The 27,598-nt window shown below is 44.6% G+C and overlaps 2 protein-coding genes across 6 annotated transcripts; one reads left to right on the forward strand and one right to left on the reverse strand.

Annotated features, from left to right (window-relative positions):
- Window positions 1-3,076: 3,076 nt before the first annotated feature.
- LOC111141027 (cytochrome b-c1 complex subunit 8) lies at window positions 3,077-5,071 on the reverse strand. Of its 4 annotated transcripts, none has more exons than XM_022493357.1 (3): window positions 4,452-5,071; window positions 4,137-4,304; window positions 3,077-3,267 (listed from the first exon to the last, which is right to left on the reverse strand). In XM_022493357.1, exons 2-3 carry the CDS (start codon window positions 4,288-4,290, stop codon window positions 3,182-3,184), a joined length of 240 nt encoding a protein of 79 aa, XP_022349065.1. In that variant the 5' UTR covers window positions 4,291-4,304; window positions 4,452-5,071; the 3' UTR covers window positions 3,077-3,181. The 4 variants fall into 4 exon arrangements, with proteins under 4 accessions (XP_022349065.1, XP_022349062.1, XP_022349063.1 ...); XM_022493354.1 differs by having other exon boundaries at window positions 3,077-3,276; window positions 4,474-5,053; XM_022493355.1 differs by having other exon boundaries at window positions 3,077-3,276; window positions 4,457-5,053.
- Window positions 5,072-6,148: 1,077 nt separating this feature from the next.
- Window positions 6,149-9,487, forward strand: LOC111141226 (growth differentiation factor 9). Of its 2 annotated transcripts, XM_022493643.1 has the most exons (3): window positions 6,149-6,183; window positions 6,951-7,146; window positions 8,523-9,487. In XM_022493643.1, the coding sequence occupies exons 2-3, from the start codon at window positions 7,014-7,016 to the stop codon at window positions 9,485-9,487; spliced, it is 1,098 nt and encodes a 365-aa protein (XP_022349351.1). In that variant the 5' UTR covers window positions 6,149-6,183; window positions 6,951-7,013. The 2 variants fall into 2 exon arrangements, with proteins under 2 accessions (XP_022349351.1, XP_022349350.1); XM_022493642.1 differs by lacking the exon at window positions 6,149-6,183 and having other exon boundaries at window positions 6,750-7,146.
- Window positions 9,488-27,598: the final 18,111 nt, after the last annotated feature.

The raw sequence follows: 27,598 nt of genomic DNA on the forward strand, positions 1-27,598 counted from the left end.
AAGTGGGTGTAACTCCGTGAGCAGTTTGAAATACATTCCAGGGGGAGAGGAGACCATGAAGGCTCGGCAGTAACTGGAGACTTTTCTGCTGTCCCTGAGTAGGATGTGCCTAATAAAAAATGAAAGACTCTGAAATGGAGAAACTTCCAGGTAAAACTGCAAGGGTCAAAGTGTATTTGCTTTTCTGGGGCTGGACCTGGCACAGACTTCACAGCCTACACTAGATAGGCCTACATCTCTGGGACTTGGTTGGCAACCTGGAGTCCACTTTGCCACATTGTACAGCGCAGAGATAAAAGCCCTGGTGGGGGTAGGGCCCCGCTGAGGACAGCAGAGTGAAATGAGTGGCTGTGCCCTGGAAGCAGAGGAAGGCGCCACACCCAGGGCTGGAGACTCCATGTGGATGGTTACCGGCATTGTGGCCCACAGCAGTGGTCCCTTTCTTCCTTGAGAGATTTCACTCATGTTTCCCTTTTCTTTGTAGATTTTGGCAGACAGAATGGTCCCTAAAATCATCCCAGATCCGGGGCACCTGGGTGGCTCAGCGGGTTAAAGCCTCTGCCTTCGGCCCAGGTCATGATCCCAGGGTCCTGGGATCGAGCCCCACATCGGGCTCTCTGCTCAGAGAGAGCCTGCTTCCTCCTCTCTCTCTCTCTCTGCCTGCCTCTCTGCCTACTTGTGATCTCTATCAAATAAATAAATAAAATCTTAAAAAAAAAAATCATCCCAGATCCCATGGCACATACAGGAGCACTGAGCTATACAACTCACCACATTCCAGCCTCCCCACCTACCTCAGCACCCTGCTACACAGGGCTCTGTGCCCCCCAGCATAGAGAAGTAAGCCCTTTGGGGAGAGACAGGCTTACAGCAGACTTTCATAATTTTCTTCAAAGGCAGCTCAGCAGGTAACCGGGCTTACATCAGGGTCTTCTCAGAGCGCTCCTGGGATAGAAAGGATTCAGACCCATACTTGGTGCCTGGTCACCTGACCTGAGCTGAGAAAGGGTACATTTGTTTTTCAGCTGTTATATCCAAAGGAGCCAAGGAACAGAAAGAAATAAAGTCTTGTGGTAAAATGAAGCCAAGAAGATGGGAGAGGGTAGCCATCTCCTCAAAGCTTGGGGCTAGCCAGAGGGAGAAAGACAGATGAAAGGCCTGTCAAGGAAGTAGCTTTCGCTGGTGCTGTTCAAACTATGTAGTTGGTTAAATGCCTGGCTTTGGCTCAGGACATGATCCGAGTCCCAGGACAGAGTCCCATGTCAGATTCCCTGCTCAGCGAGAAGTGTGCTTCTCCCTCTGATCCTCGCCACTGGGCACCAGCCCCCTACCCTGTACTCTCCCTCTCAAATAAGTAAAATCTTAAAAACAAAAACTATGTAGAATGAAGGATGGGTGATGCATTTACATCTTCAGGTCCACAGCTTCATCGGATCCTCAACAGTCTATGACCCAAACATGTAACAAACCCTGAGAACAAATACAGAGAGCCCAGGAAAACTGGACCATGTTGGGTGAAGCAGGAGTTTTTTTTTTTTTTAAGATTTTATTTATTTATTTGACAGAGATCACAAGTAGGCAGAGAGGCAGGCAGAGAGAGAGGAGGAAGCAGGCTCCCTCTGAGCAGAGAGCCCGATGTGGGGCTCCATCCCAGGACTCTGGGATCATGACCTGGGCCGAAGGCAGAGGATTTAACCCACTGAGCCACCCAGGCGCCCCGAGGCAGTTTTCATCGTAGTTGTTCTCTGTTAAGCCTGCCAGACTCCTACAGATCACTCATTCCACCATTACCACACCCTATGGCTTTGTATTAATACATCGTCTTACAACAAAAAGGTCAAAGCTCAGGAACACACGTTTCTTTCTTGTATCATACAGTTGAAGCAGCACAGGTTAAGGGTGTGGGCCTAAATTCACCAGACTCAGGTTCTTTATGCTGCCTCCCAATCAATGCAATTTATATTACCTTTTTTTGTTTGTTTTGAGTATTTAACTTCAGTTCCTAACAGATGAGAATAATCATTAGAATAAGAAAAAAATTACAGCCAGAAGCTGAACTACACTGTAAAAGTTACTGCTCTGGACAAGCAACAAGTATCCTTAGAAGTGAGGAAATTTCTGAAAATGGAGCAGAGAACCAGAAGCATAAAACTACCAACACCTACCTCTACCATCTCCAGGTGGAGGAAGGGTAGCTTTCTACTAAAAAGATAATTTAAAGCCTTTAAAACAGGGATAAACTTTTTCAGTAAAGGGCCAGAGTAAACATTTTTAGCATTATGGCCCACTATTACCAACCTGGTACAAACACAGGCAGTTTAGCTCTAGAGGCCAAGGGGTGACCTCACCCCCTCCTTTTTTTTTTTTAAGTTTTTATTTATTTATTTGACAGAGAGATCACAAGTAGGCAGAGAGAGAGGAAGGGAAGCGGACTCCCCGCTGAGCAGAGAGCCTGACATAGGGCTCCATCCCAGGATCCTGGGATCATGACCTGAGCCGAAGGCAGAGACCTTAACCCACTGAGCCACCCAGGTGCCCCTCACCCCCTCCTCTTATAGCTGACTTCCTTCCCCTCGGGCTAAGGCAAGCCTGTCTTAGCAGGAAAGGCAGTCTAGTATAGCTTTAAGAGCAAAAACTTTAGTGCCAGACTCCACCATTGATTAGCTGAGTCATTTTAGTCAAATTATTTACTCTCACTGCGCTCCCAGGTCCTCATGTGCAAAACGACTGCAATAACGATACCTAATTCAAAGGTAGTTGTGAAGTTTTACAAGTACTTATTTGTGTAAAGAGCTAAGTACCTGAAACAGTAATTATAGTTACCAAAATCTTATTGTTATTATGGGAGACCACTGGAAACCAACCCCACAGTTCATCCCACACACAAGTGAAAAGCTGCAGGAGTAGATGCCGCTAATTTCTTGTAGATTATAGAACAAGCACGGAGTCCAGATCCTTTACCAGACTCGCAGACCAGCCAAACTGTTGAGGACTCAGGCTAGGAAGGGGAGGTCATGAACTTAAGCATCAGCAGTCACACCAGGGACTTGCTCACAAAAATGCAAAATCACAACAGTGCAGTCCATAAGTAGTTTATTACGTCTTCAAGACACTACAGTGTAGACTCCTCTCCCAAAGAAGGGTCCCTCATACACCGGTAATCACTATTCAGATGAATGGCTCACTTGTCGTTTTCATAGGCAGCTGGATTCTTCCTCTTGGATTTCTCAAACTCCTGGGTCCCCCAAGTGTAGACAAGATAAAACCCTACAAACGCTTTAAAAATAAAAAGTGAGAGTAAGTAGCAAGCCCATGGAAGACACCAGGGTCCTCAGTCTTCTTTTCTGACTCACTGCAGGCTCCGCCCTACTGTCTCTAGTTTCCAAGAAGCCACTTTTAAACCAGATGATCAAGGAAGGTTACACCACACTCCCATTTTACAGGTGACCAAAAGGACGGCCCATTCCAGAAAAATCCATCACCAAAACTTCCCTCTCTCTCCCCAGATGCACATTTAAAAAAATGTTAGTGAGGGGCGCCTGGGTGGCTCAGTGGGTTAAAGCCTCTGCCTTCGGATCAGGTCATGATCCCAGAGTCCTGGGATCGAGCCCCGCATCGGGCTCTCTGCTCAGCAGGAAGCCTGCTTCCTCCTCTCTCTCTCTCTGCCTGCCTCTCTGCCTACTTGTGATCTCTGTCTGTCAAATAAATAAATAAAATCTTTTTAAAAAAATGTTAGTGAGATAGATGAGATGTAATGCACGTAACATATACTTCGCTCTTTAACACGCCAGTGCACACTTCTTTGGGGTTCTGGGGGGTTTTTGGCCAATTCACAATGCTCTATTACTATCATCACTATCTGCTACCCATTTCACACAGAACAGTTCATCGCTACGAAGTGGGTAAAGATGACCTCAGAGGGAGACGCTGGAATCACACAAGTGACCTTGGGCCCGCTGTTCATGACTCGGTTTGCTCCTCTGTGAGATGGGGAGGATACACTTGTGCAAGGGCTTTCAGGAACACTGAAATAATGGAAAACGTGTGTGTGGCAAGCAGAGGGAGCTCAATGAGGGGCCCGCTGTCACTCAGTGTCTAACCGGAGTCCAGCCCCCCAACCGGGCCAAAGCACTCACGGGGCACGACGCGAAGGGCGCACGCCCGCGTGCGGCGGAGCACGTTGGGGATTCCCTTGCTGAAGTAGTGCGGGAAGGCGCGCTGCTCGAAGGGCGACAAGCTGTAGGTGATCACATGCCGCATGCGGGTCAGATTCCCAAACGTGCGGCCCATGGTCGCGGCGGCGTCTGCAAGACCGAGGGTGGACGGGCGCTTGCCTCAATCCCGGGACGCGCCGTCCTGGACCCAAGACGCCCTCTCCAGAGCTCCTCACCCTTCCCCGCCCAGGCGGCGCCCCCACCCTCCCACGGACTCCCACTACCGCGCGCCCGGACCTCACTCCCGCGAGGGGGTCACCTCGCCCTCCACAGTCGCGGGAACCAGCAGCCTCCGTCCGTCACTTCCGCTAGGTTTGGAAGCCGCTCCAGGAAGCCGTGAAGTCACTTCCGGGGAGTACCATTTTCCAGGCGTCTCCAGGGGGAGGCGCCGTTGCTGCCCCTTCTGCAGGGAAGTGCCCCGGCCGGTCGTGGTGGCCCGGGAGGGGGCGGGGCCCAACCTGAGGCTCGGAGTAGGCCATGGGATTTGCTGCCTCGGGCCGCCGCGGGAGGCTCCGCTGCTTCCTTTCAGCCTCCTTCCCGGCTGTGGAGCCGCAGGAAGCGGCCTGGGCTGGGAGGCACAGAGAGGTGGAGAGAGAGGGGCCAGCCGGCGTCGAGGGCGCGTTGTCCGGGCCAGGCCCTGAGGGCCTGCGAGCCCAGCGCCTGTGGAGAGCACACTGAGGCCGGAGGAGGGGCCGCCGCTCGCAGCCTTCTGCGCTCTGGTCCAAGCGCTAAAGGGGTCGGTTCTTTTCAGAACATCAACGACCCAGTACCAGGATCAGGGACGTGCATCTGGGGCTTCTCTCGGCCGCCTTGATCCGAGAATCCACTGGCGGGTCTCAGACTTTCCCCGGGTAGAATAAAAGCGTTTCCTCAAGTTGCGCCCCAGGAAGAGTTCCCAAGGAAAGGGCAAACATGATAACCGGCCGTGGGTGGCGGTAGGAGAAACGAGGCGACCTCCATATTCGCCTGCTTGCCACCACCTCCCACCCAGGTCTAGCCGGGGGCAGGCTGCGGTGCCGGCTGGGGCGTGTCTGCCGCCCACGCTTCACTGCCGCGGGGGCGTTCTCGGCGTTTCCGAAAGTACTTTCTACGGAAGGGTGCTGCGGGCCTGGCCTTTCTGCCTGACGCAGAGCGTCTGTAAATGTTTTTGTTCATGGAATTGCCAGCCATATGTGATGTTGGAGTAAGCTGTCATTCAACAGTCTGCGTGTGTTTTATGGAACCCTGCCTCCTAGCCTGGGGCCAGAGAGTCTTGGCAAGCAGTGAGCTTAAAATGTGCAGAACGTCCCTCAGTTTCATCAACGTAGGTGCTGCACTGACTGCTTCTGAATCTTGTACCATGAGTGTGGGTTGACTTCCTTCCAGCATGGTCTCCTCACGGGTGCACTGGATATGCCCTCATTTCAGTCTTTCATGGTGCGCCTCGTTTTCCTAAAACATCATCTCTAGCTTTGTCTCAGCTCCAAGAACATAAGTCCTATACCAAGGACAAGAACACCCTAGCGAATTAAATTAATTTTTAAAAAACTGTGAAACCCTGCAAACATCTCTAAACCTTTCAGCCAAAATATAAACAGATAAATGTGCAGACCAAAGCAAAGGATCAAGTATTATATTTAAACATGAGTCAAGGTTCAAGGCGATGTCCTTTTTAAAGAATATTCCAGTATTCCAAGTACATATTCTATAGGAAACTCCCTGAGAACTGGGCAACCCAACAGTTGTCTGCTCCCTGGAATTTCAATGCCAATTGTGACTTTTTCTCACTCTCCAAATAAGCATGCAACAAGTAATTATTCTAAGCACCTGGAAGCCAGAGAGGTGAGGAGGATGAAAGAAGAGGAAGAGTGAATCCAAAACACTGCGTATCAACAGATCTTCCTATTATCATGAATAGCTTTCCCATTTGCTTTGGAAGTTTCAGCAAGCGCCTAAGGAACATTTTAAGAATCTTAATCTCAAAAAATGGGTGATTTTGAGATCATTTCTCAATTCTCTTGACCTTTTGGCTTGCATAACCAGTCCATTGGCGTAACAATAACTTAAAGAGTTTTAAATAAATCCCTCTTTAAAGGGGGGTGGTGGTTGCCTGGGTGTCTCAGTGGGTTAAAGCCTCTGCCTTCGGCTCAGGTCATGGTCCAGGGTCCTGGGATTGAGCCCCACATTGGGCTCTCTGCTCAGCAGGAAGCCTGCCTCCCTCTCTCTCTCTGCCTGCCTTTCTGCCTACTTGTGATCTCTGTCAAATAAATAAATAAAACCTTTAAAAATAAAAGGGGGGGGAGAAGAAAGAGAAATAACCAGAATGCATCCATATCTAATGAGGACAAATTGGATAAATAAGACGTTAATCAGCAGTTAGATGCACAGCTGACAAAAATTATCTTCAGCTAGGCATCCTTGAGGTCTGATTACAGAAGTGACCCTAGCCTACCTACACACCTAAAATTTATTTAAAAGACTGACCTAGGCCCTTCCTGGTTTTTTAGCAAGAAGACTGGTAGGGGGAAATGTATCCCTTGCTAGTTCTTCTAGGCCATGGCGCTTCTCAGCAACTTCTTCCTTTGGTTTTCCTGCTTTTCCTGGCTGTGTTTTCCTACTAGGCTTGGTTCTCAGGCTTCTAGAGGAGAAACTCAGATTGCAGCTGGTGCTGAGTTGAAGTCTGAGGCTGAGCCTTGGTCCTTGCTACAGCGTCTAGATGAAGGAGACAGATCTGACTTCCTTTCTCCTGTTTTCAAGGTTCTGTATGATGGGCAAGGTGGCACCCCTAAGCTGCAGCCAGACTCCAGAGCTTTGCGCTACATGAAGAGGCTCTATAAGGCATATGCAACCAAGGAGGGAATCCCTAAATCCAACAGAAGTCCTTTCTACAACACTGTTCGGCTCTTCACATCCTGTGCCCAGCGCAAGCAGGCTCCTGGGGACCAGGCAACAGGTATGTAGAAGCAGATTCGTTAATGGGTGGTGGGAAGATGATACAGTTGTCTGTATTTCAGTTACAGAATGGAGCTGGGCCTTGCTCCTTGAATTACTTCTTATTTTGCATGAATACTTTTTATTTTGCGTGATACTCAGTATCCACACTGAAACAAATCTGGTAGTTGACCTTACTGTTTCTTTTTCATGCCCTCATGGATTAATGTGGGCTCATATGGTAGAAGTTTATCTTTTTTTGATATTTTATGTATTTGAGAGAAGGGGAGAGAGAGAGAGAGAGAGAACATGACAGGGGAGAGAGTCAGAGGGAGAAGCAGGCTCCCCACTGAGGGACTTGATCCTGACACTCCTGGATCATGACCTGAGCTGAAGGCAGGCGCTTAACCAACTGAGCCACACAGGCGCCCCCATATGGTAGAACTTTAGAGCTAGAAGAGACTTACTGGCTCTAAAGACTGAGCAGAGTGTTGCTGGAGGTCAGCATCTTCTCCAAGGTCACAAAATCAAGACTGGAAACCAGGTATTTTAACTTCTGTTTTCTTATTCTCATTCTATCCATGCTGACCTGGAAATATGTCTAAAACGTCTCCTAGCTACTGGTATATTGTGTTAAATAGGATGTTTCCCCTTGTTTGTTGCTTTCTGTTTGAGGAAAGCGGAAGACTGCATTTGTAACAGTAGGTCCTCCCAAGAACAAAGTGTTAGTCATCAATCTGACCCAGCACCTTTGAAGTCCTGTGTGTGTGAGAGAAAGGAGCGGTGCTTTAAAACAAACAAACCTGGATTCGCCAGCTCATGACCAAACCATTCTAACTTAGTGGGTCAATTGTGGCTGTTTAAAGCCTTCCCATCTTCCTTGAGGTCTTATTCTACTAGAGTGGTTTTAAAGCTTCCATTTGTTGTTAATCTCAAGTGTTCCAAATTAGACCATTAAGTTCTTCATTGACTCTGTTCATTAGGTCTTAGAAAGTTTTCTTAACAAGGCTGGTAAATGTGTTTATTACAGTTACCTCTCTAGAGACTCTCCAAGAGAAAAATAGAATTTACTAGCTGTTTGGAGCCAATGGCTGAGCTTGGGAAACCAGAGATTGGGAAATGTAATGATTCTCCATTGTTTTTGTTCACCACCAAAACTGTTGTGAATTTCTGGTGATAAAATAGCCAGTCATACTCGCTGGCAGTTAGTTATGATGTCTGTGCCCTGTATTTTCTCTAAAACTGACCCCCCCCCCCCCACCCAACTCCCTTTCTTAAGGCTGGAGGAAGTGGGGAAAGAGAAGGGAGAAAAAGCATGATGAAGGACACATGCCTTGATATGACTTGCTGTCCGGTTTTTGTATTAAAGTACTGCTGGTGGGTTGTTTTTCTTCTCAGGATCTGTTCCATCATTGGATCTGCTGTTTAACCTGGATCGTGTTACTGCCGTTGAAAACTTACTGAAGTCAGTCTTGCTCTATACTTTCAGCAACTCCATTTCTTTTCCCTCTGCTGTTAAATGTGTGTGCAACCTGGTGATCAAAGAGCCAGAGTTTTCTAGCAGGACCCCCCGTAGAGCTCAGTCCTCATTTAACTTCAACTTACAGTTTGAAAGTAAAAAGAAATACAGATGGTTTGAGGTTGATGTGACCACTCCTCTTCGGCCTCTAGTGGCCTCCAACAAGAGAAGTATTCACATGTCTGTCAATTTAACCTGCGAGAGAGGCCAGCGGCAGGATTCTTCAGCCTGGGACAAGCCATTTAACATGACTCTTCTGGTGCCCCCCTCACTGCTTTTATATCTGAATGACACAAGTGCTCAGGCTTATCATGGGTGGTATTCCCTTCGCTACCAACGGAGGCCTTCACAGCGTGCTGACCAGAACGGTGGTCTGTCTGTCTGCTCCAAGGGAGAAGGGTCGGCAGAGGGTGTAAGATCTTCCCGTCACCGGAGAGGTCGGGAAACTGTCAGCTTGGCATTGAACAAGCCTCTGGTTCCAGCTTCTTTGAATCTGAGTGAGTACTTTAAACAGTTTCTTTTTCCCCAACACGAGTGCGAGCTCCATGACTTCAGGCTTAGCTTCAGCCAGCTGAAGTGGGACAACTGGATCGTGGCCCCGCACAGATACAACCCTCGATACTGCAAAGGGGAGTGCCCCAGGGCAGTTGGATATCGGTATGGCTCGCCAGTTCACACCATGGTGCAAAACATCATCCATGAGAAGCTCGACTCCTCAGTGCCAAGACCGTCATGTGTTCCTGCTAAATACAGCCCTCTCAGTGTTCTGACCATTGAGCCAGATGGCTCAATCGCTTACAAAGAATATGAAGACATGATAGCCACTCAGTGCACCTGTCGTTAACATACAGTTCTGTAAGCTAAAACCTTGAGCCTCTTCTGCAAAGGACACACTGTGTGTCTCTCTGTGCCTTCAAGGGAGAGCGCTGTGTCAAATGGCTATAACCCGCTCTGTGATGCGTAAGGATGTTGTGAGCACATCCTGGGGCCTCCATCAGTGTACAGTAGTAACATCTGCCTTTATTTTCAAATGTAAAAGAACTTTCTTTGGAGGTCTTTAAATTTTTGTTCCTGAGCGATTTTCTTTTCCTTTGCACTGGAGTCTTGTTTTTGATATAAGAAAAAAAATCTTAATGTAAATCTTGGTTGGAATTGCAGCTCTAAATGAACAGTTCAGAGAGCTATTGTTTTATTTAATGGAAGAATAAATCCCTCTCAGTGGCATTAATTGACCATGTGTGTGCTTTTTTTTTTTTTTTTTTTCCTTTTTAAAGATTGCTTTTAAATGGTGTTTGGGGAGGGAGAAGAAGTATAATCTGTAAACTAGACTTGGCATAACTTTTTAGTTAAGAGAGGTTAGCTTTTCTACCTAAAACCTGGTGAAGGACATTTACTGGGACTGGAAGCAGGTAACCTATTATATTAGTGTGATAGGCTAATTCAGCTCTTCAGGTGGTATGTAGAAATAGCTTGGCTCACATCAAACAAAGTAACATTTGTCCCATTTATTTAATAGAAATTGCCTGGCAGATTTTTACAAGAAGATTTTTTGAATATTTTCTCCTTTATGTATTTAAAACCTCTGACCCTACGGAAGGAAGTCAGGGAACATTTTTTTCCTCTTTTCATTTTTGTTTGTTTTTGCAGATTTCCCTCCGCTCCCATCACTCCGCCCCCACAAATTTTTTCCAGGTGGATTTGGGAGTGTTGCCATTAAAGGAACCTGGCAGTGATTAGGTTACATTACAGAACAGGCCTGATTTGTATATCAGGGTTTACATGCGAGTTTTCAATAAATCCTACCTTGGGAGAGTCTTAGAGGCCAGAGTTAGGACTAATGCAGTGTTGTTTGTTACAGGTTCATAACACCCTAATCTATAAAGTAACTCCTAAATGCAAGATGTACTGTTAATTTTTTTTAAGGTTTTTTTACTTGAGTAGCCTCTTCGCCTAACCTGGGGCTTGAACTCAGAACTGTAAGATCCAGAGTCACTTGCTCTTCCAAATGAGCCAACCAGGCAGGCCATACTCTTCATTCTTTTTTTTTTTTTTTTTTTTTTTCTTTCAAAGATTTTCTTTATGTGACACAGAGAAAGAGAGCACACAAGCAGGGAGAGCTGGGAGGGAGAGGGAGAAGCAGGGAGCCTGATGCAGGACTCAATCCCAGGACCCTGGGATCATGACCTGAGCCTGAAGGTAGATGCTTAACCGACTGAGCCCCCAGGTGCCCCTTCTCATTCTTGTAAATCATCTTTTCTTAGTGGTTAGTGCTTACTGTCTGAGGAAGCCAGCTGGGACTGGATGATCAGGATTGTTTTGAATCTGTAGATAAGTTTGGGAAGTATTGGCATTTTAACAATGTTAAATCTTGTAATCCATGAGCATGGAAGTTTTTCCCTAGACTGAGGTCGTCTTTGATTGCTCCCAACAATGTTCTGTACTTTTCGAGTATCAGTTTTGCACTTTTTATTATTAAATTCTAAGTATTTTATTCTTGATGTGACTGAGAATAGAATTCTTAATTTCCTTTTCAGTTGTTTCCTGGTGTGGTGCTAACTTACGTACAGGTCACAAGCCTGCACATACTGACAAAAATGCTTTTTAGCTGCTCAAAAACATTTTTAAGAAAAATTAGCCTGGAGGTGTCTAGGTGGCTCAGTCGGTTAAGCATCTGCCTTCATCTCAGGTCAGGGTCCAGGGTCCTGGGATGGAGCCCCACATCAGGCTCCCTGCTCCGCAGGAGGGAGTCTGCTTCTCTTTCTCCCCTTTCTCTGCTTCTCTGCTTCTCTTTCTCCCTTTTTCTGGCCACCCCCGACCACTTGTGCTCATGCTCATGTTTGCTCTCTCTTGCTCTCAACATCTTTTCTTTTTTTAAATTCCTTTTTTCATGCTAAGTCTTCAAGATCTAGAATGTCTTTTTTTTTCTTCTTTATTGGGGCGCCTGAGTGGCTCAATCTGTTAAGCCTCTGCCTCAAGCTCAGGTCATGATCCTGGAGTCTCTGGATTGCGCCCCGTGTCGGGATCCCTGCTTCTCCCTCTGCCCTTCCCTCCTCTCTTGCTCTCTCTCTCTCACTCTCTCAAATAAATAAAATCCTTTTTTTTTTTTTTAATATTTTATTTATTTGACAGAGATCACAAGTAGGCAGAAAGGCAGGCAGAGAGAGGGGAAAGCAGGCTCCCCGTTGAACAGAGAGCCCAATGCAGGGCTCGATTCCAGGACCCTGAGAACATGACCTGAGCTGAAGGCAGAGGCTTAACCCACTGAGCCACCCAGGCACCCCAAATAAATAAAATCTGTTAAAAAAATTTATTGATTAGAGCACAAGCAGGGGGATGGGCAGAGGGAAAGGGAGAAGCAGGCTCCCCACTGAGCTGGGCATGGAGTTCTATTCCACAACCTTGAGATCTTGACTTAAGTGAAAGGCAGAAGCTTAAACATTGGAGCCACCCAGGCACCCCTCAAAATCTTAAAACCATTAACAAAGGTAGTTTTAGATGGCCCAGTTTCCAAGTAACTTTGCCATCTTGTTGTTTAACCTGAAGGATTCTATTCTGTTGTGAATGAGGCTGCCAGTCGAAGAGATGGTGCTTCAGGGTTTTTGTCTCCTCTTCTGTCATTCTTCAGGGTAAAAAATAACTGGCCTGGAAAGGGCATGAGTAACAGTGGTGATGTGCAATTGAACTTACCTGAAGGTAAGTCTCCCTTAAAGACGACTGTTTTCATGGTGCCTGGGTGACGCAGTCATTAGGCAGCTGCCTACAGCTCAGGTCATAATCCCAGAGTCCTAGGTTGAAACCTTGCATCAGGCTTCCTGCTCAGCAGGGGAAACTGTAATCCCTTTGTAATCTGCAAATATGTTCTATGATGGCTTCCCTGAACTTCTCCACCTCATCCTTGAGGTGACTGTCAGGTCAGTTTAGTTAAGGAAAGTAGACCTACTACTTTTTTTTTTTTTTTTAATTTTTAAATTCTTTTAATTTTAATTTTTTTTTTTTTAGCAGACCTACTTTTTTTTTTTTTAAGATTTTATTTATTTATTTGTCAGAGAGAGAAAGGGAGAGAGAGCAAGCACAGGCAGACAGAATGGCAGGCAGAGGCAGAGGGAGAAGCAGGTTCCCTGACGAGCAAGGAGCCCGATGTGGGACTCGATCCCAGGACGCTGGGATCATGACCTGAGCCGAAGGCAGCTGCTTAACCAACTGAGCCACCCAGGCATCCCAAGCAGACCTACTTCTAAGGTAGGAGAACATCCACTATTATGATGGCATGCCGTATTTAAGATGAAAAAAAAAAATACCTCATTAGATCGTATTAAATAAAGCCCAGCTTACTTGCCAATAGGCAGTTGGAAGTTTTGCCTCAATGTAGAAAAGCTGAGTTCAGTTGTACCTTTAAAAAGGGGAAAACGGGGTGCCTGGGTATCTCAGTCGTAAAGCATCTGCCTTAAGTTCAGGTCATGATCCCAGGATTCTGGGATCGAGCCCGCATTAGGAAGCCTGCTTCTCCCTCTCCCACTCCCCCTGCTTGTGTTCCCTCTCCCGCTGTGTATCTCTCTGTCAAATAAATAAAATCTTAAAAAAAAAAAAAAGAAAAAAGCTGTTTTCAAATGGACCACATGAAATACATATTAAGTTAAAGTATTCCTTGTAATTCCACTAAACTGAAAGTTTTCTCCCCCAAAACAGGAGTTTTACTTTTTTTCATAGCCTAGTTCTGGTTGAGTATGGATATGGTCTGTAGTCTGAAGGTTTAGAAAAGAAGAAAAGGAGTTGTTCGGATGGAAGTTAAGTATTAGGGTCAATGCCAAAATTAGAGGCAGAAGGAGAGTTCATCTTTACAGGTAATTTCTAAAGTTGACTTGTGACTAGTATTGAGAGCCTATAGTTGTGCAGTGATAACATGAAGAACTGTTAAGTTTGGCTTCCCTGTTATTTTGGTAGGGTTTTTTTTTTTGTTTTTGTTTTTGTTTTTCCTCTTTAAGCTTTACTTGTTAATCTAGTTTCTTCATTCATAGGATAGTGTTAATGTTAAGAGATTATATATTTGCTAAATATAAGCTCCAGAGATTCTTTTCTGCACAACAGAGGAGGCTATACGAGTCTCCCAACTGCCTCCTCCAAATGAAACCTGTTTTTCTTTGGTGACTCTTAGAAATGCTGCCACTTTAGAAAAGAAATGAGAAAGAACAATGGTGATACAAATCTGGAAATTCAAGGATGAGGCTACATGTGCCTTAAAGAGATGCATTCAGCTTTGGTATTTAGTTCAGATGAGATAGGAGGTCAGCTAATGGGATGACCATTTAGTATGCCAAGGAACAATGGGGCACATCAAGAGCTGGTTTTACCTTCAGCTCTGAGTTTCCTGCTCCTTGTCTGTTTAAATCAACTCCTTTGTTAAATTGAATACTTGGTATTCAGTTGAACTCACCAGGTTCAAGGACAGCAGCCACTGGACTTGGTTTAGATCTCAGTTTGGACGGTCTGTGGGGAAACATGAGGTAAAGGAGGAAGTGTTCATGGTTACATAAGTGATCAAAGAAAAATGCTCAGAGCTTGATATAAGTCACCAATTTTAATTTGTAACTTTAGGATTGTAAGTGATAAAATGATAAGTCAAATTAAAATACTTTAGATACTCTTTTAGAGGATGTTTGTCCCTCAAATGTTTCTTAATATGTCATTGGCAAGAGATTGATAAAATAGAAAAGCATTCTGTTTTATCCATCAACTGTTCTCTAATAGAAGGAAGAAAAACATCACAACCAGGAGATTGACACTTCATCTTTGACCAGAATTGATAAGTAGGTACTCTTTGTGTAATTACTTCTTGATGCAGTTGTCCTTCCCAAACCACAAATTAACTAGTTAATGTTTGGAAAGGGTCCTAATATGTTAGACCAGGGCTATTTCAGTAATTAAAGAATATTATTTTTTAAGTGGTCTGACAGTATTTCTTTGTCCTACTTTTTTATTTTTTTTAAGATTTAATTTATTTGACAGAGAGAGATCACAAGTAGGCAGAGAGGCAGGCAGAGAGAGGGGGAAGCAGGCTTCCTGCAGAGCAGAAAGCCCAACGCAGGGCTCAATCCCAGGACCCCGAGATCATGACCTCAGCTGAAGGCAGAGGCTCAATCCACTGAGACACCCAGTCGCCCCTCTTTGTCCTACTTTAGTGTGTAGTGCAATTTGTAGGGAACAATTGAGTAATATATGTGGGTAAGGGTCAACTGTGCATTTTGGGCATTTTGTTGCTTAAGCATAGTGTTATGTGAACAGTTTAGAGTTGGTGTCTTTCGCTGTTGGAATGCTGTGACAGGCAGTGTTAGGAGTTCACAGCCTGTGCCTTGGTCATTTTGGCTTTCCCAGAAATAATTAGCTCACTGAATAAATATTTATTGAACACCGACTATGGACCAGGTGCTATGTGTGTTTAAGAACGGAGTCTGATGTCCTGAGCTGCAAGAAAAATAGATCACATATCAGAAACAGAGACTTCCTTTATTACTCTAAATTCTAAGAGTGAGCTTTTATCACCAGAAAATATTCATCAGATGAATACATTTTGGGGTGGTACTACAGAAGCAGGCTGAATGAATAGTATCTTTAGATTAGAATTTTTAAAAATAAACTTTATTTTAGGGTAGCTGTAGATTAATATGAAATAGTAAGAAATACCAGAGAGATCATATTTATCTTCTGTCCAGTTTTTGCAATGATAATACCTTGCAAACCTGTAGCATATTATCATAATTAGGATACTGTCATTGATAGAATAGTTTTTGTTTTTGTTTTTACATTGAAACCTCCTTGGTCAAGGGAAATGTTAATCCTAACATCAATAAAGTTTTGCTAGGGGCGCCTGGGTGGCTCAGTGGGTTAAAGCCTCTGCCTTCAGCTCAGGTCATGATCCCAGGGTCCTGGGATCGAGCTCCGCATTGGGCTCTCTGCTCTGCAGGGAGCCTGCTTCCTCCTCTCTCTCTGCCTGCCTCTCTGCCTACTTGTGATCTCTGTCTCTCAAATAAATAAAATCTTTATTTTTTTTAAAGTTTTGCTAGATCCTGGTGCTTTGATAAATTAATATTTTGATATTATTTAATGGTTTAATTTTTTTTTCATCTTCTGCCATTTCACCCCTACCCTTAAAACTTTGAGGTCTTTACGCTATAATTTTATTAATTCAGTAAGTACCTCTTGGGCGTATACCACACATTAGATACTCTTGTAAGTGATGTAACAGCAGTAAATAAGAGAAACATTGTACTTGTTCTCATGGGACTTTGTATCCGTGAGGGGAGACGGACAATATACAAATACTATGAGCAGCCAAATCCAGGAGCCTCTAGGCAGAACAGAGGTGAGAATGAACTTGTGTTCTAAGAACAGAAAGAACTGGGTGTGATTGGCAAGTAGGAAACAAGGAGGAGGGGGTGGAGTGTCAAGTGGAGTAGGAGGACAAGAGCTGGAAGAAGTGGACAGACCAAGACAGATGGTAAAAGACCTTGTTAGGCTAGCACAAGGGGATTGGCTAAGAAGCCATAGAGAATGTTAAATCAGGGATTGGAAATGGTTGGATTTATTTTTTTCTTAAATATCTCTCTAAATATTACATGTAGAGTTATTTGGCAGAAATTAGTCTGGGGGCGCCTGGGTGGCTCAGTTTGTTAAGCGTCTGCCTTCTGCTCAGGTCATGATCCCAAGATTGAGCCCTGTGTTGGGCTTCCTGCTCAGCAGGGAGTCTGCTCCCCCCCCACCCCCCACCCCCCGCCTTCCCTCCCTCAGTCTCCCTCTTCCCCTCCCTACTGCTCCTGTGAGCATTTGCTCTCTCTCTTTCTCTCACTCTCTCAAATAAGTTTAAAGCCTGAAGACCCTCTGGATTCTAGGGGGCTGTTGTCAGGGTCCAAGGGAAAGATGCTGACTTGGATTATGTCAGTGGAGATGGGGATGCGGAGAGATGAAGAACTTGGCATGTATTTTCATGGGTTCTTGGTTTTGTTACTCAGCAGATCTCTGAGGTTGTAGGATGGCAACCTTTCAGACAGAGTAGAAACTCTGGTCCACATGAACTGCCCCTGAATTACAGTTTTTCTTTGTTCTGTTTGTTTTCTTCTTGAAAATTTCTTAGGAGTTTAATTTGTGTGGGAGCGCCTGGTGGCTAAGTTGATTAAAAGTCTGCCTTCTGCTCAGGTCATGATCTTGGGATCTTGGCATGGAGCCCCAGTCCGGCTCCCTGCTCTGTGGGGAGTCTGCCGACCTTCTCCCTCTGCCTCTCCCCCACTACTCAGGCATATGGACACTCTCTCTCTCAAATAAAATCTTTTTTTTTTTTTCTTAAAGATTTTATTTATTTATTTGACAGAGACAGTGAGAGAGGGAACACAAGCAGGGGAATTGGGAGAGGGAGAAGCAGGCCTCCCACTGAGCGGGGAGCCCGATGTAGGCCTAGATCCTAGGACCCTAGGATCATGACCTGAGTGGAAGGCAGACGCTTAATGACTAAGCCACCTATGCTACCCTCAAATAAAATCTTTAAAAAGAAAAAACTTTTTTAAAAGTTCGGTTTTGGTCTTTGTCTTTTATGTTAGAGGCATTTCAAAAAAAAAAAAAAAATCTGTTGTGCATCTGTAAGTGTATGGTCCTAGAAAATGGAGACCATGACTTCTGCGTGAGCGGGCCAGAGGTGTTAATAGGTTCTTGGGTTTGAGGCTTCTTTTTTCATTTTTTTTAAAAAGATTTTATTTATTTATTTGACAGAGAGAGATCACAAATAGGCAGAGAGCAGGCAGAGAGAGGGGGAAGCAGGCTCCCCGCTGAGCAGAGAGCCCGATATGGGACTCCATCCCAGGACCCTGAGATCATGACCCGAGCTGAAGGCAGAGGTTTTAACCCACTGAGCCACCCAGGCACCGGGGTTTGAGGCTTCTAACAGATGCTACAGGTTTCTGCACAGAACAATTACTGTTATCTTTTTTTTTTTTTAAGATTTTATTTATTTATTTGACACAGAGAGACACAGCAAGAGAGGGAACACAAGCAGGGTGAGTCGGAGTGGGAGAAGCAGGCTCCCTGCTGAGCAGGGAGACCAATATGGGCCTAGATCCCAGGACCCTGGGATCATGACCTGAGCCAAAGGCAGACGCTTAAGGACTGAGCCACCCAGGTGCCCAATTATTGTATCTTTTGGTGGGAGGAAGAGGGAACAAAATACAGACTTAGCAGCTGGTGGTTTTAGACCCCAGTTATGCAAGAGGCTATGAGCTTTCACCAAATCTTTAGTTATCCCAATATATCGGCGGCTTCCAATCTCCACCACACCTGCAACTGAGTGCCCTGGAGCCTCTTTGATTCTGTACTTCCACAGATTTCACCCTCCTTCTCTATTGGGGCAGAGTTGGTCACCTAGCTGTTTGGGATGGGGACAGTGTACATGGGGTCTAATTATTGTATCTACAGACTCTGTCAATACCCACTTAGGATCCTAGGGGACACCATTGCCTTCCATGGTACATGGACTCTTCATTTCCTGAGGTTTTCCTGGCTTCTGTGTGCTCCTCAGGTAGCTTCTTGTTGATAAGCTCACCTATAGCAGCTTTAGGTCTCCTTTTTCAGAGCTCTGCTCACACTTGAGGCCAGTTTCCACCTCCCAAAAATTTGTTCACACTCATCTGCTAAACTCTCCTCACCTACTCTTTGCCTTTAGGTGGTGTATTTGATAATCACTTGTTCTAATGGCAGTGGGAGGAAGTAGAGATGAAGGCATGTGTTCAATGCCCCACATCAAGAAGAGGTACTTCTTTAATGTGTACATCTTCTTGCTTTTAGACATTAACACTTAAAATATCAGAGTGGTTAGAGTGCTTGGAGGTTATCTCTTGTTCTGTATATGAAGACCTTGGGCGGGCAAGAATTGGCAGTGCCAGCAACAACTGTTAACTTTGTGTGTGTGTTTGTGTATATCCATACATACACATACAGAGAAAAGTTCACATGCCATAAAATTCAGCATTACAAACTATATTTAGTGATTTTTAGTCTGCTCACAAGGTTATGTAACTATCACCACTATCTAATTCCAGAATGTTTCCATCATTTTCCCCAAAAACTTCATACCAAATAATACTCACTTCCCATCCCTCCTCCTCCCAACCTCTAGCAACCTACTAATCTGCTTTCTGTCTCTGTGGATTTGCCTATTCTGGACATTTCCTATAAATAGAATCACAATATGTTGTGTTTTTGTCTGGCTTTTTCCATTTGACATAATCTTGTCAAGGTTCATTCATGTTGTAGCATGTATCAGTACTTAATTTCTTTTTATGGCTGAATAATAATCCATAGTCTGGAAATACAACATTGTTTATACATCTCTTGAAGGCCATTTGGGTTCTTGGTACTTTTTGGTTATTATGAATGATGCTGTTATAACCATGTGCAAGTTTCCATATGAACCTGTTTTCAGTTCTGTTGGTTATATACCTGAGAGTAGGCTTGCTGAGAGTCACAGGGTAACTGTTTAATTGTTGAATAAACTGTTTCCAAAGCAGCTGCACCATTTTACATTCCCACCAGCAGTGCGTGAAGATTCAGATTTCTCTATGTTCTTGCCAACATTTGATGAACATCTTTTTGATTCTAGTCATCTTAGTGGGTGCTAGGTGGTACTTCATTGTGGTTTTGATTTGTATTTGATATTGAGCATCTTTTCATGTGCTTATTGGCCCCTTATATATCTTCTTGGGAGAAATGTCTATGCAAATCCCTTGCCCATTAACAAAAAAGCTGGATTATTTGTCTTATTATTGACTTGCAAGCCGTTAAGCATATTAAGGTAAATGTAATTTAGATAAAGCACTCAGTGCTCCAGGAAGACCAGATGGCTGGGGTTTGGCTTTATTTTTAATTCTTTGCAGACACGTGTTAAGTTTTTGAAAACACTATTGTTTTGAGGTTTTTTTCTTCTTCTTTTTTTTTTTTTTTTAAGATTTTTATTTGTGTATTTGAGAAAGAGCCCACACTCACATGCTCATTACTGCATCCTGGAGGCCAAGGCCATACTTGGGACAGGGAGGGAGAAGCAAACTCCTTGCTGAGCTCAGAGCCCAATGCAGGGACCCTGAGATCACGACCCGAGCCGAAGTTAGATGATTAACCAACTGAGCCACCCAGACACCTAAAAACAACCCTTGTATAGAGACTATCTGTGAAATAACACCTACTGCCATTACTAATAAAGATTATTAATTTAATCCTAAGAACCAAAGCAAAGCCTTTGGAAATGCTATTGAACACTCTTGGAAATCCTTGATTCCATCCTTGGCAGCAACTCCCCAGACTTCTTTTGGTTGTGGTCAAGCAAGACACTGAAGCAACTCCTCTGAAAAGACAGTAGTCCCTTCTAGTATGGTAAGTCACATCTTTTTGTTAAAACTATCAAAAGAAGAAAGTGAGGCAATAATGGTAGAGACCTGAAGGAAGTGACCAGTCCAGGATCACATGTTGCTTTAAAGTTTGTTCCCCCCAGAGAGCAGAGAGATGATACAAGACCCTGTTGGCCAGCCCAAGGGGAATGGCTAGGAGTCCAACCCTCACTGGACACTCCCTCACACCTCCCCGCAAAGCACACACACACTCACATGCTCATTACTGCATCCTGCAGGTCAAGGCCATACTTGGGATGTTGCTACTAGCTGTGAACTCCCAGAATAGAGGAATGGCACAGGTGTTTACCCAGGATCAGGTCTCCCAGAGGCATTCATTCAACAAGCACTGGTCATAGTTCTGAATCTGGTAGGCCAGACATCCTTTGTTTCAAGAGCTCAAAGTCTGTATAATGGGGCAGACAAATAAATGACTATTCTACACTGTAACATTAGATGGGGCAGGGAACAATGAACTCTGCCTAGATTTTTTTTTTTTTTTAATTTATTTGACAGACAGAGACCACAAGTAGGCAGAGAGGCAGGCAGAGAGAAGAGGAAGCAGGCTCCCTGCTGAGCAGGGAGCCCAACTCGGGGCTCGATCCCAGGACCCTGAGATCATGACCGAAGGCAGAGGCTTCAAACCACTGAGCCACCCAGGCGCCCCTGAACTCTGCCTAGAGATACCAGAGAAGCTTCACCGAGGAGAGGATGCTTGGCTCAGTGGCTGTTTAACTCACTGTCAAGATGGGTCCTTACTGGGTCATTCGCTAGTCGGGGAGGGAGAAAAAGAAGAAACTTTAGCATATGCCCAGCCCTCTGTAGGAGGTAGCTATGTGATGGGAGCCTATGCTTCTGGGTCTCAAGACAAGCCCACCTTGGCCTGACATCTGCTTTGACCTTTGGTCCATGCTGGTGTGAAGAAACAGGTGGAATTCAGGTCAACCCTCCTTAGTGCAGGAATAGGAAAAAGAAACTGATTGCGATTTTCCTGTCTTTGATTTTATGTTTGTTAAGGGAAATCTTGTTTGCATTTTTATAGCAAATGTTTGTGACTTTGAACCAGGAACTTGACTGCCTTGTGTTTCTCTTGCGCTGCTTTATCTTGCTTCCTGAGTTGGTAGTTTTGAGGTTGTGTAAGACCTGCTCAAGGGTCTCCAGCCACATCAAAGGGATGGGACAGCAGCCCCTTAACCCCAGGGCAGCTGTGTGAGATCTCTCTTGCTCTTGTGCCTAGTAGTTAATTCTTCCAGGGATAGAGTAGATTCCAATACCCAAGTCTGGCTAGATTTCTTCCTGGCTGATGTTGGAATCCCAGTGTTGAAGAGGTCTTGGCTCTATATCAGAAACTTGTTAATTTCAAGCAACAGCAACCAGTGATGCTTGACTTGCTCAACAAAAGGAATGTATTGGAAGGAAGTACGGTAGTTCATAGAATTGACTAGAAAGCAGGAGGACCAGACTATGAAAATAGACAAGAACCAGAAGAGACTGGGCGGCAAGAGCAGGAGACAGGTGGTTCTGACCTCCACTGTTCACTGTACCCCCCAGACTTTTGGTAGTTTCTCTCCTGTTCTTGTGTCTTTCTGTCACTCACATGAGAGTCTTGGCAGGGGCATCAGATTGGTCAAGCCTGAGTCTCAGACCTAATCTGTGGCTGTTTGGCTTTCAGAGTGGGAGGAGGGGCCCTGCCTCTCTAACACAACATGAGATTCCTCCCAAGAAGAAAGTGTCTGGAGGTCCACAGCAGCCCTGTTTGGGGGCGTAGTAAGCAAGGTTGAGTAGTAAGCTACCAACAGCGTGACTGCCACCCATAGGAAATCTCTGGTGTATAAACCAACCCTTAGAGATAAAATTTGAGGCTGGGAGGGATGCGTGGGTGTCTCAGTTGGTTAAACGTCTGCCTTCGGCTCAGGTCATGATCCCAGAGTCCTGGGATGGAGCCCCATCTCAGACTCCCTGCTCAGCGGGGAGCCTGCTTCTTCCCTCTGCCTGCCGTACTCTCCCCCTTTCTCCCTCTCTGACAAATAAGTAAATAAATAATAAAATCTTTTTAAAAACTGAGGGCAGGGAGTGGGTGGTTGGGTTATGGACGTTGGGGAAGGTATGTGCTATGGCGAATGCTATGAAGTATGTAAAACTGGCGATTCACAGACCTGTATCCCTGGGGCTAATAATACATATATGTTAATAAAAGTTAAAAAGAAAATTGAGGCTGGGATTTAGGGGAGATTGTACTCTCCACAGGGGAGGCTGAAGTGAGGAATAATAGTCTGCCATGGAATATGTGTGATGAAATCTCATGTCCTCTCTACCTGGCAAATCCATTGTCCTTTCCCAGTTCTACAGATGAGGAAATTGAGGTCCAGGAAGGTTGGGGTTTCTCCGGGGTCCTACCATGACTGGCGTTCACACATACTCTGCCAGGCTGTGAACTCATGCTCTTCTTCCCACTGCATTGCTTTTCCTATACCTGGGACACGGGAATTGGAGAACACATCCCTATTCTGTGGTGAGAAGTCATAGGGTGGCCATAGACCTGTCTCTGAATCCACATCTGCTTCCTCTAGGCAATTACTGTTGTTATTGAACCCCAGAATTCCTTTGGTGTCACCCAGTAAATAGGTAACTTCCCCCTTGATCTTGTTAGCTGATTGGCTAGGAAAGTCAAAAGTAAATTCTGTACCTTGGTTATTCTTTCCTTTTCTCTAATTTTTTCCTAACTTGATCCTTCTCTGGAAGCACAGAGAGCAACCAACTAGAGAGTATGTGTTACAGTCACCCCTGGCAGCATCCTGAAAATGCAGGGACTGTGATGGATGCTGGACATGGGCACCCACAAGTTTTAGGGTGAAGTCTCCTTTGTGTGAGTAACTGAGATACATCAGTTAAAATCCATATTTCCTATCTGAATGTCAAGTAGCTGCATGATTTGCTTTCAGAGCCAACCACCGCCACAATTCACCCCCCATGCACATAGCATGCTCTGACCCGGTCCTGCCCCCAGGCCAGCATGCTGCTTTTGTGTGCAGTTCTGGGCCCAGAGCTCTAGAATTGGATTGCTCTCCCCTTAAAAATGCTGACCAGGTGACTTCTTGGCAAGCAGAGACCTGGGAGATTGAGCTCACACAGAAGGCACTTTTAGGAGAGGGCCTTTTGGAGAGATCTTGTTACTCTGTTAGGGCCCGAGCACAGAAGAGGCAGTTTGGCCATTCCTGGGCTTGAACCAGCTGTCACCCTTTCTGGGCAATGACTTTGGGGGTCTTATTCAGAGTCTGAATTTATATTCTTGAAAACCAACATGAAGCTTAGCTGACAATTTTCATCTAGGTTCTAGGAGGCCAGAAGAGCAAAAGAGAAATTCTCACTTCACCACCACTTACCTCTCCTGGGTCCCTGGGGTAGAAAAAGAAGACAGGCTTCTGTCCATCTATCTCATTTAACCTCTCTTGTCCAAGGATATGTAGGTAACAGCTGAACGAAGGTAGACTAGGAAGATGGAATGGTCCCAGGCCTGAGGCTTGGGACCAGGCTAGAGGAGAAAAGCTGAATTATTTTGGTTATAGCAAACAGAGGTTGAGCTATCTCCCACTGTCTGTAGGGAAAAGGTGATATACGTGTATTCAATAGGAATGTGACAGCCCAACATTCCTTCCCAAGGACTGCTGATCTGAAAGGGAACTTTTGTTTCATCCCATGACAGCCAGTCCCTACCCAGCCTTGTCCAGGGCCTTACCTGTCAGAAGTCCCTGCAGGAGGGAGTGAACTCCATTCTCTATTCGCTTGATTCCCATGGCTGTCTTCCTATGAAGTCCAATCTTTAAACAAGTGTGGAGAATTCCAGTGCAGAATTAGAAAGCCAAACAAATTGCTTAACTTAAGTAGAGATTTGTTTATAAGCAATGACTCTTATTTTGTTGGATTTCTAAAAATAGACAACATGATTTTGTTGAAAGCTTTCTAGCCTCTACTACTCTATGACTATCTCTGAATTATTATGACAGCTATGTAGCTGCTATCTAAAAGAAAGATAAATCTTTTGATTCAGCTAGGGATTATAGATTTATTGCCACCACAAATTCAAAAGACACAACTTTGGGAAAGTATTTGCCACACATAAGAAAAAAAAGTTAATTGCCTTAATATATAAAGAGATCTTAAAAATCAATAAGAAAAGACCAATAATCAATAGTAAAATGGGCAAAGGGAATTGACAGGTTGCCAAAGTGAATACATATGGCTTTTAAATGGACAAAATGATGTGCAATTTCATTTATTAAAAATGTAAATTAGAGGCATCTGGGTCGCTTGGTGGGTTGAGCCTCTGCCTTTGGCTTGGGTCATGATGTCGGGATCCTGGGATCAAGCTCTGCATCGCATCGGGCTCCTGCTCAGTGGGGAGCCTGCTTCCCCCTCATTCTCTCTACCTGTCTCTCTGCCTGCTTGTGATCTCTGTCTGTCAAATAAAATCTTTAAAAAAATGTAAATTAAAGCTGTGAGATACTATTCTTGCCTTTTAGATTGCAGGCATCAAATTTTGATAATACTCTGTATTAGTGAGGATGTAGGAAAACGGTCACTTTCCTACATTGATAGAAATGTAAATTGGTACAACCTCTTGGTAAGAAATTTAACAGTATCAACCAAAATTGAAGACTTACATACTTTGTTAAATTTATCTATTATGGTGTAACAAACTACTCCAAAACCTAATGACTTCTTTCATAATTATTTTGCTTGTGTGGTTTTGAGGGTCAGAAATTGAGGAAAGTCTAGGTTGGGTGGTTCTATTCTGATCTGTCAGGTGTCAGCTGGGGTGGCTGGGAGGATCCACTTCCAATTCATCTTTTAGAAATTTATCCTAGAAACAAATGTAAGCAAAGATATATGAACAAGGGTATTCATTATAAAATTACAAATAGTAAAATGCAAGATTAGCCTAAATGTCTACCAATAACCCAATTTATTTATGCCCATGTAACAAATAACTGCATCTATTAAAAAGAATGATGATACAGCTCTATGTACAGAAAGAGCTCCAAGATATAACTTCAAATTAAAAAATCAAATTGCAGGGGCGCCTGGGTGGCTCAGTGGGTTAAAGCCTCTGCCTTCGGCTCAGGTCATGATCTCAGGGTCCTGGGATCGAGCCCCACGGGGAGCCTGCTTCCCCCTCTCCCTCTGTCTGCCTCTGCCTACTCTCTGTCAAATAAATAAATAAAATCTTTAAAAAAAATCAAATTGCAGGGGTGCCTGGGTGTATCAGTAGGTTAAGCATCAGACTCTTGATTCCAGATCAGGTCCTGATCTCAGGGTTGTGAGATTGAGTAACCTATTGGCTCCACTCTAGGTGTGGAGTCTGATTAAGATTCTTTCTCTCCTGGGTGCCTGGGTGGCTCAGGGGGCTAAGCCTCTGCCTTTGGCTCGGGTCATGATCTCAGGGTTCTGGGATCGAGGCCCGAATCGGGCTCTCTGCTCAGCGGGGAGCCTGCTTCCCCCTCTTGCTCTGCCTGCTCCTCTGCTTACTTGTGACCTCTCTCTCTCTCTCCCCCTCCCTCTCTGTCAAATAAATAAATAAAATCTTTAAAAAAAAATACAAAAAGATTCTTTCTCTCCTTCTTCCCCTCTACCACCACCACCCTTCTCTCTTTCTTTAAAAAAAAAATCAAGTTGCACAACACCTTAGAAATGTACCTCTGGAAAGAAAAGTTTTTATAAGCCCTTTACAATAAACCCATGGAAACCATATGTGAAACTTAGTCCAGGTGCATGTTAGCCTGTTGAGGACACAGAAAGAAGAAATTTCTGATTGAGGTTATTGCTGCTACTTATTTCTCACCTTCCCCATTTACTTTCTAGTCCTGCTCAGTCTGTAATTCTGCTCTCCTGTATGGGCCCAAAGGCTGCATGGACATCCATGTCTTGCAATTCTTTTCACTGGTTATGTGAAAATGGCTTTTGAAACTAACCATGATGGGGTTATATTTTGTCTCTACTTCTTATGAGCTACTTGACCTTGACAAGATACTTAATCTCCCCAAGCCTCAGTTTTCTCACCTGTAAAATGGGAGTATAATGATACCTACTTCTCAGGAATAACAGGATTAAAAATTTAAGTAGCAGATTTACCACAGTGCCTGGCAGCAAAGACATGGTCTTTAGTATTTATACTATTGTCACATAACACCCAAATCCAACAGTGGGGGGCTGGTGGATCAAAGCAAGAAACCACGGAGAATTATGAGGTGGGCAGTGACTTAGGTATATTTCAACAGTTCAGATTACAAGTGCTAAGCCACGTGGAGTGAGGCTCACCACCTTCCCACCCATCAGTTCCTTGAGATCAGGCCTGGCCCTGCACAGTGAGGTCTGTGGCTGCAACCCTGGCTCAGACCAGTCACAGAGGAGGCTCTTTAAAAAAGACTTCTCCCAAGCCTGGGAAAATACTGAGATCCTGAGGGACACAGGCATCTGTTTTTTTATGTTGTAGAAAAATGTGATCAGTATGTGCATGTCTCCACCTTCTTCAGGGCCCCTGCTCTCCACCCACCACCACTAAAGGTGAACTTGAACTTGGCAGTTTTTTCTCCTCCCCTCTGCCCCAAGATTCTTGGAGGTTTTTGTTTTTGTTTTTTTAAAGATATTATTTGTTTGTTTGTTTATGAGAGAGAGAGAGTGCACATGCACACTGGAGCAGGGGCAGAGGGGGAAGGGGAGGGACAAGCAGACCTCCTGCGGAGCTTGGCGCTCTGTCCTACCACCCTGAGATCAAGCCCTGAACTGAAACCAAGAGTTGTCCACTTAGCTTAACTGACTGAGCCACCCAGGTGCCCCTTCTTTTTGCTTTTATAATAAAGAGCTAGGAGGTTTTGTTTGTTTGTTTGTTTAACATAACACCATTCGTATTAAGCATGCACAGCAAGAAAGCAACAACACACACCTTAGAATAAATGTAAGACAATACATGCTCAATACATCAGAAGTGTTGCCTGTTGCAGGGAAAGGAATGGTGTAAAGAGGCATTTCTGTATCTCAGCACTATTGACATTTGGGACTGTGTAATTCTTTTTGTGGGAAACTGTCCTGTGCATTGTAGGATGTTTAAGCAGTGTCCCTGGTCTCTTCCCTAGCTCTCTTCCCTAGATGAGAGCTAGGAAATCTTAATGCTCTCCAGTCAAAGACCACCAGGAACACACCTATAGTTGGACAAAGTGGGTGTATTGATCGCTGCAGTGAGGGAGGAACACAGAGCACGAGGAACCACTGGGCATGTCAGCAAGAGGGCATTAGAAAGGACTTACAGAAGTTGGTCTTGTGTTAGTGACTTTGGAGAGCATTAAACAAGATTTTGCTCAGTGTTTGATGCCATTGGGAAGGGGGAGTAATTCCATTATGAGGCATATCAATAAACTTATCCGGAAAGAGGAATAATGAGAATAAAGCTAAAGGCACAGTTGGGAAAGAAACGGGAGTCATTCATATCAGCCAGGACAGAAAGATGTTTAGTCATTTTTATGATGTGGACAATGTTCATAGAT

This window comes from Enhydra lutris, unplaced genomic scaffold (genome assembly GCF_002288905.1).
Source record: "Enhydra lutris kenyoni isolate GAN:26980312 unplaced genomic scaffold, ASM228890v2 scaffoldscaffold5, whole genome shotgun sequence".
Taxonomy (NCBI): Eukaryota; Metazoa; Chordata; class Mammalia; order Carnivora; family Mustelidae; genus Enhydra; species Enhydra lutris.

Coding starts and splice junctions, on each gene's coding strand:
- LOC111141027 (XM_022493354.1), bottom strand. CDS start 4,290: ATGGGCCGCACGTTTGGGAATCTGACCCGCATGCGGCATGTGATCACC. Junction 3,277..4,136: donor CGCCCTTCGCGTCGTGCCCC/GTGAGTGCTTTG, acceptor TTATTTTTAAAG/CGTTTGTAGGGTTTTATCTT.
- LOC111141226 (XM_022493642.1), top strand. CDS start 6,750: ATGGCGCTTCTCAGCAACTTCTTCCTTTGGTTTTCCTGCTTTTCCTGG. Junction 7,147..8,522: donor TCCTGGGGACCAGGCAACAG/GTATGTAGAAGC, acceptor TTTTCTTCTCAG/GATCTGTTCCATCATTGGAT.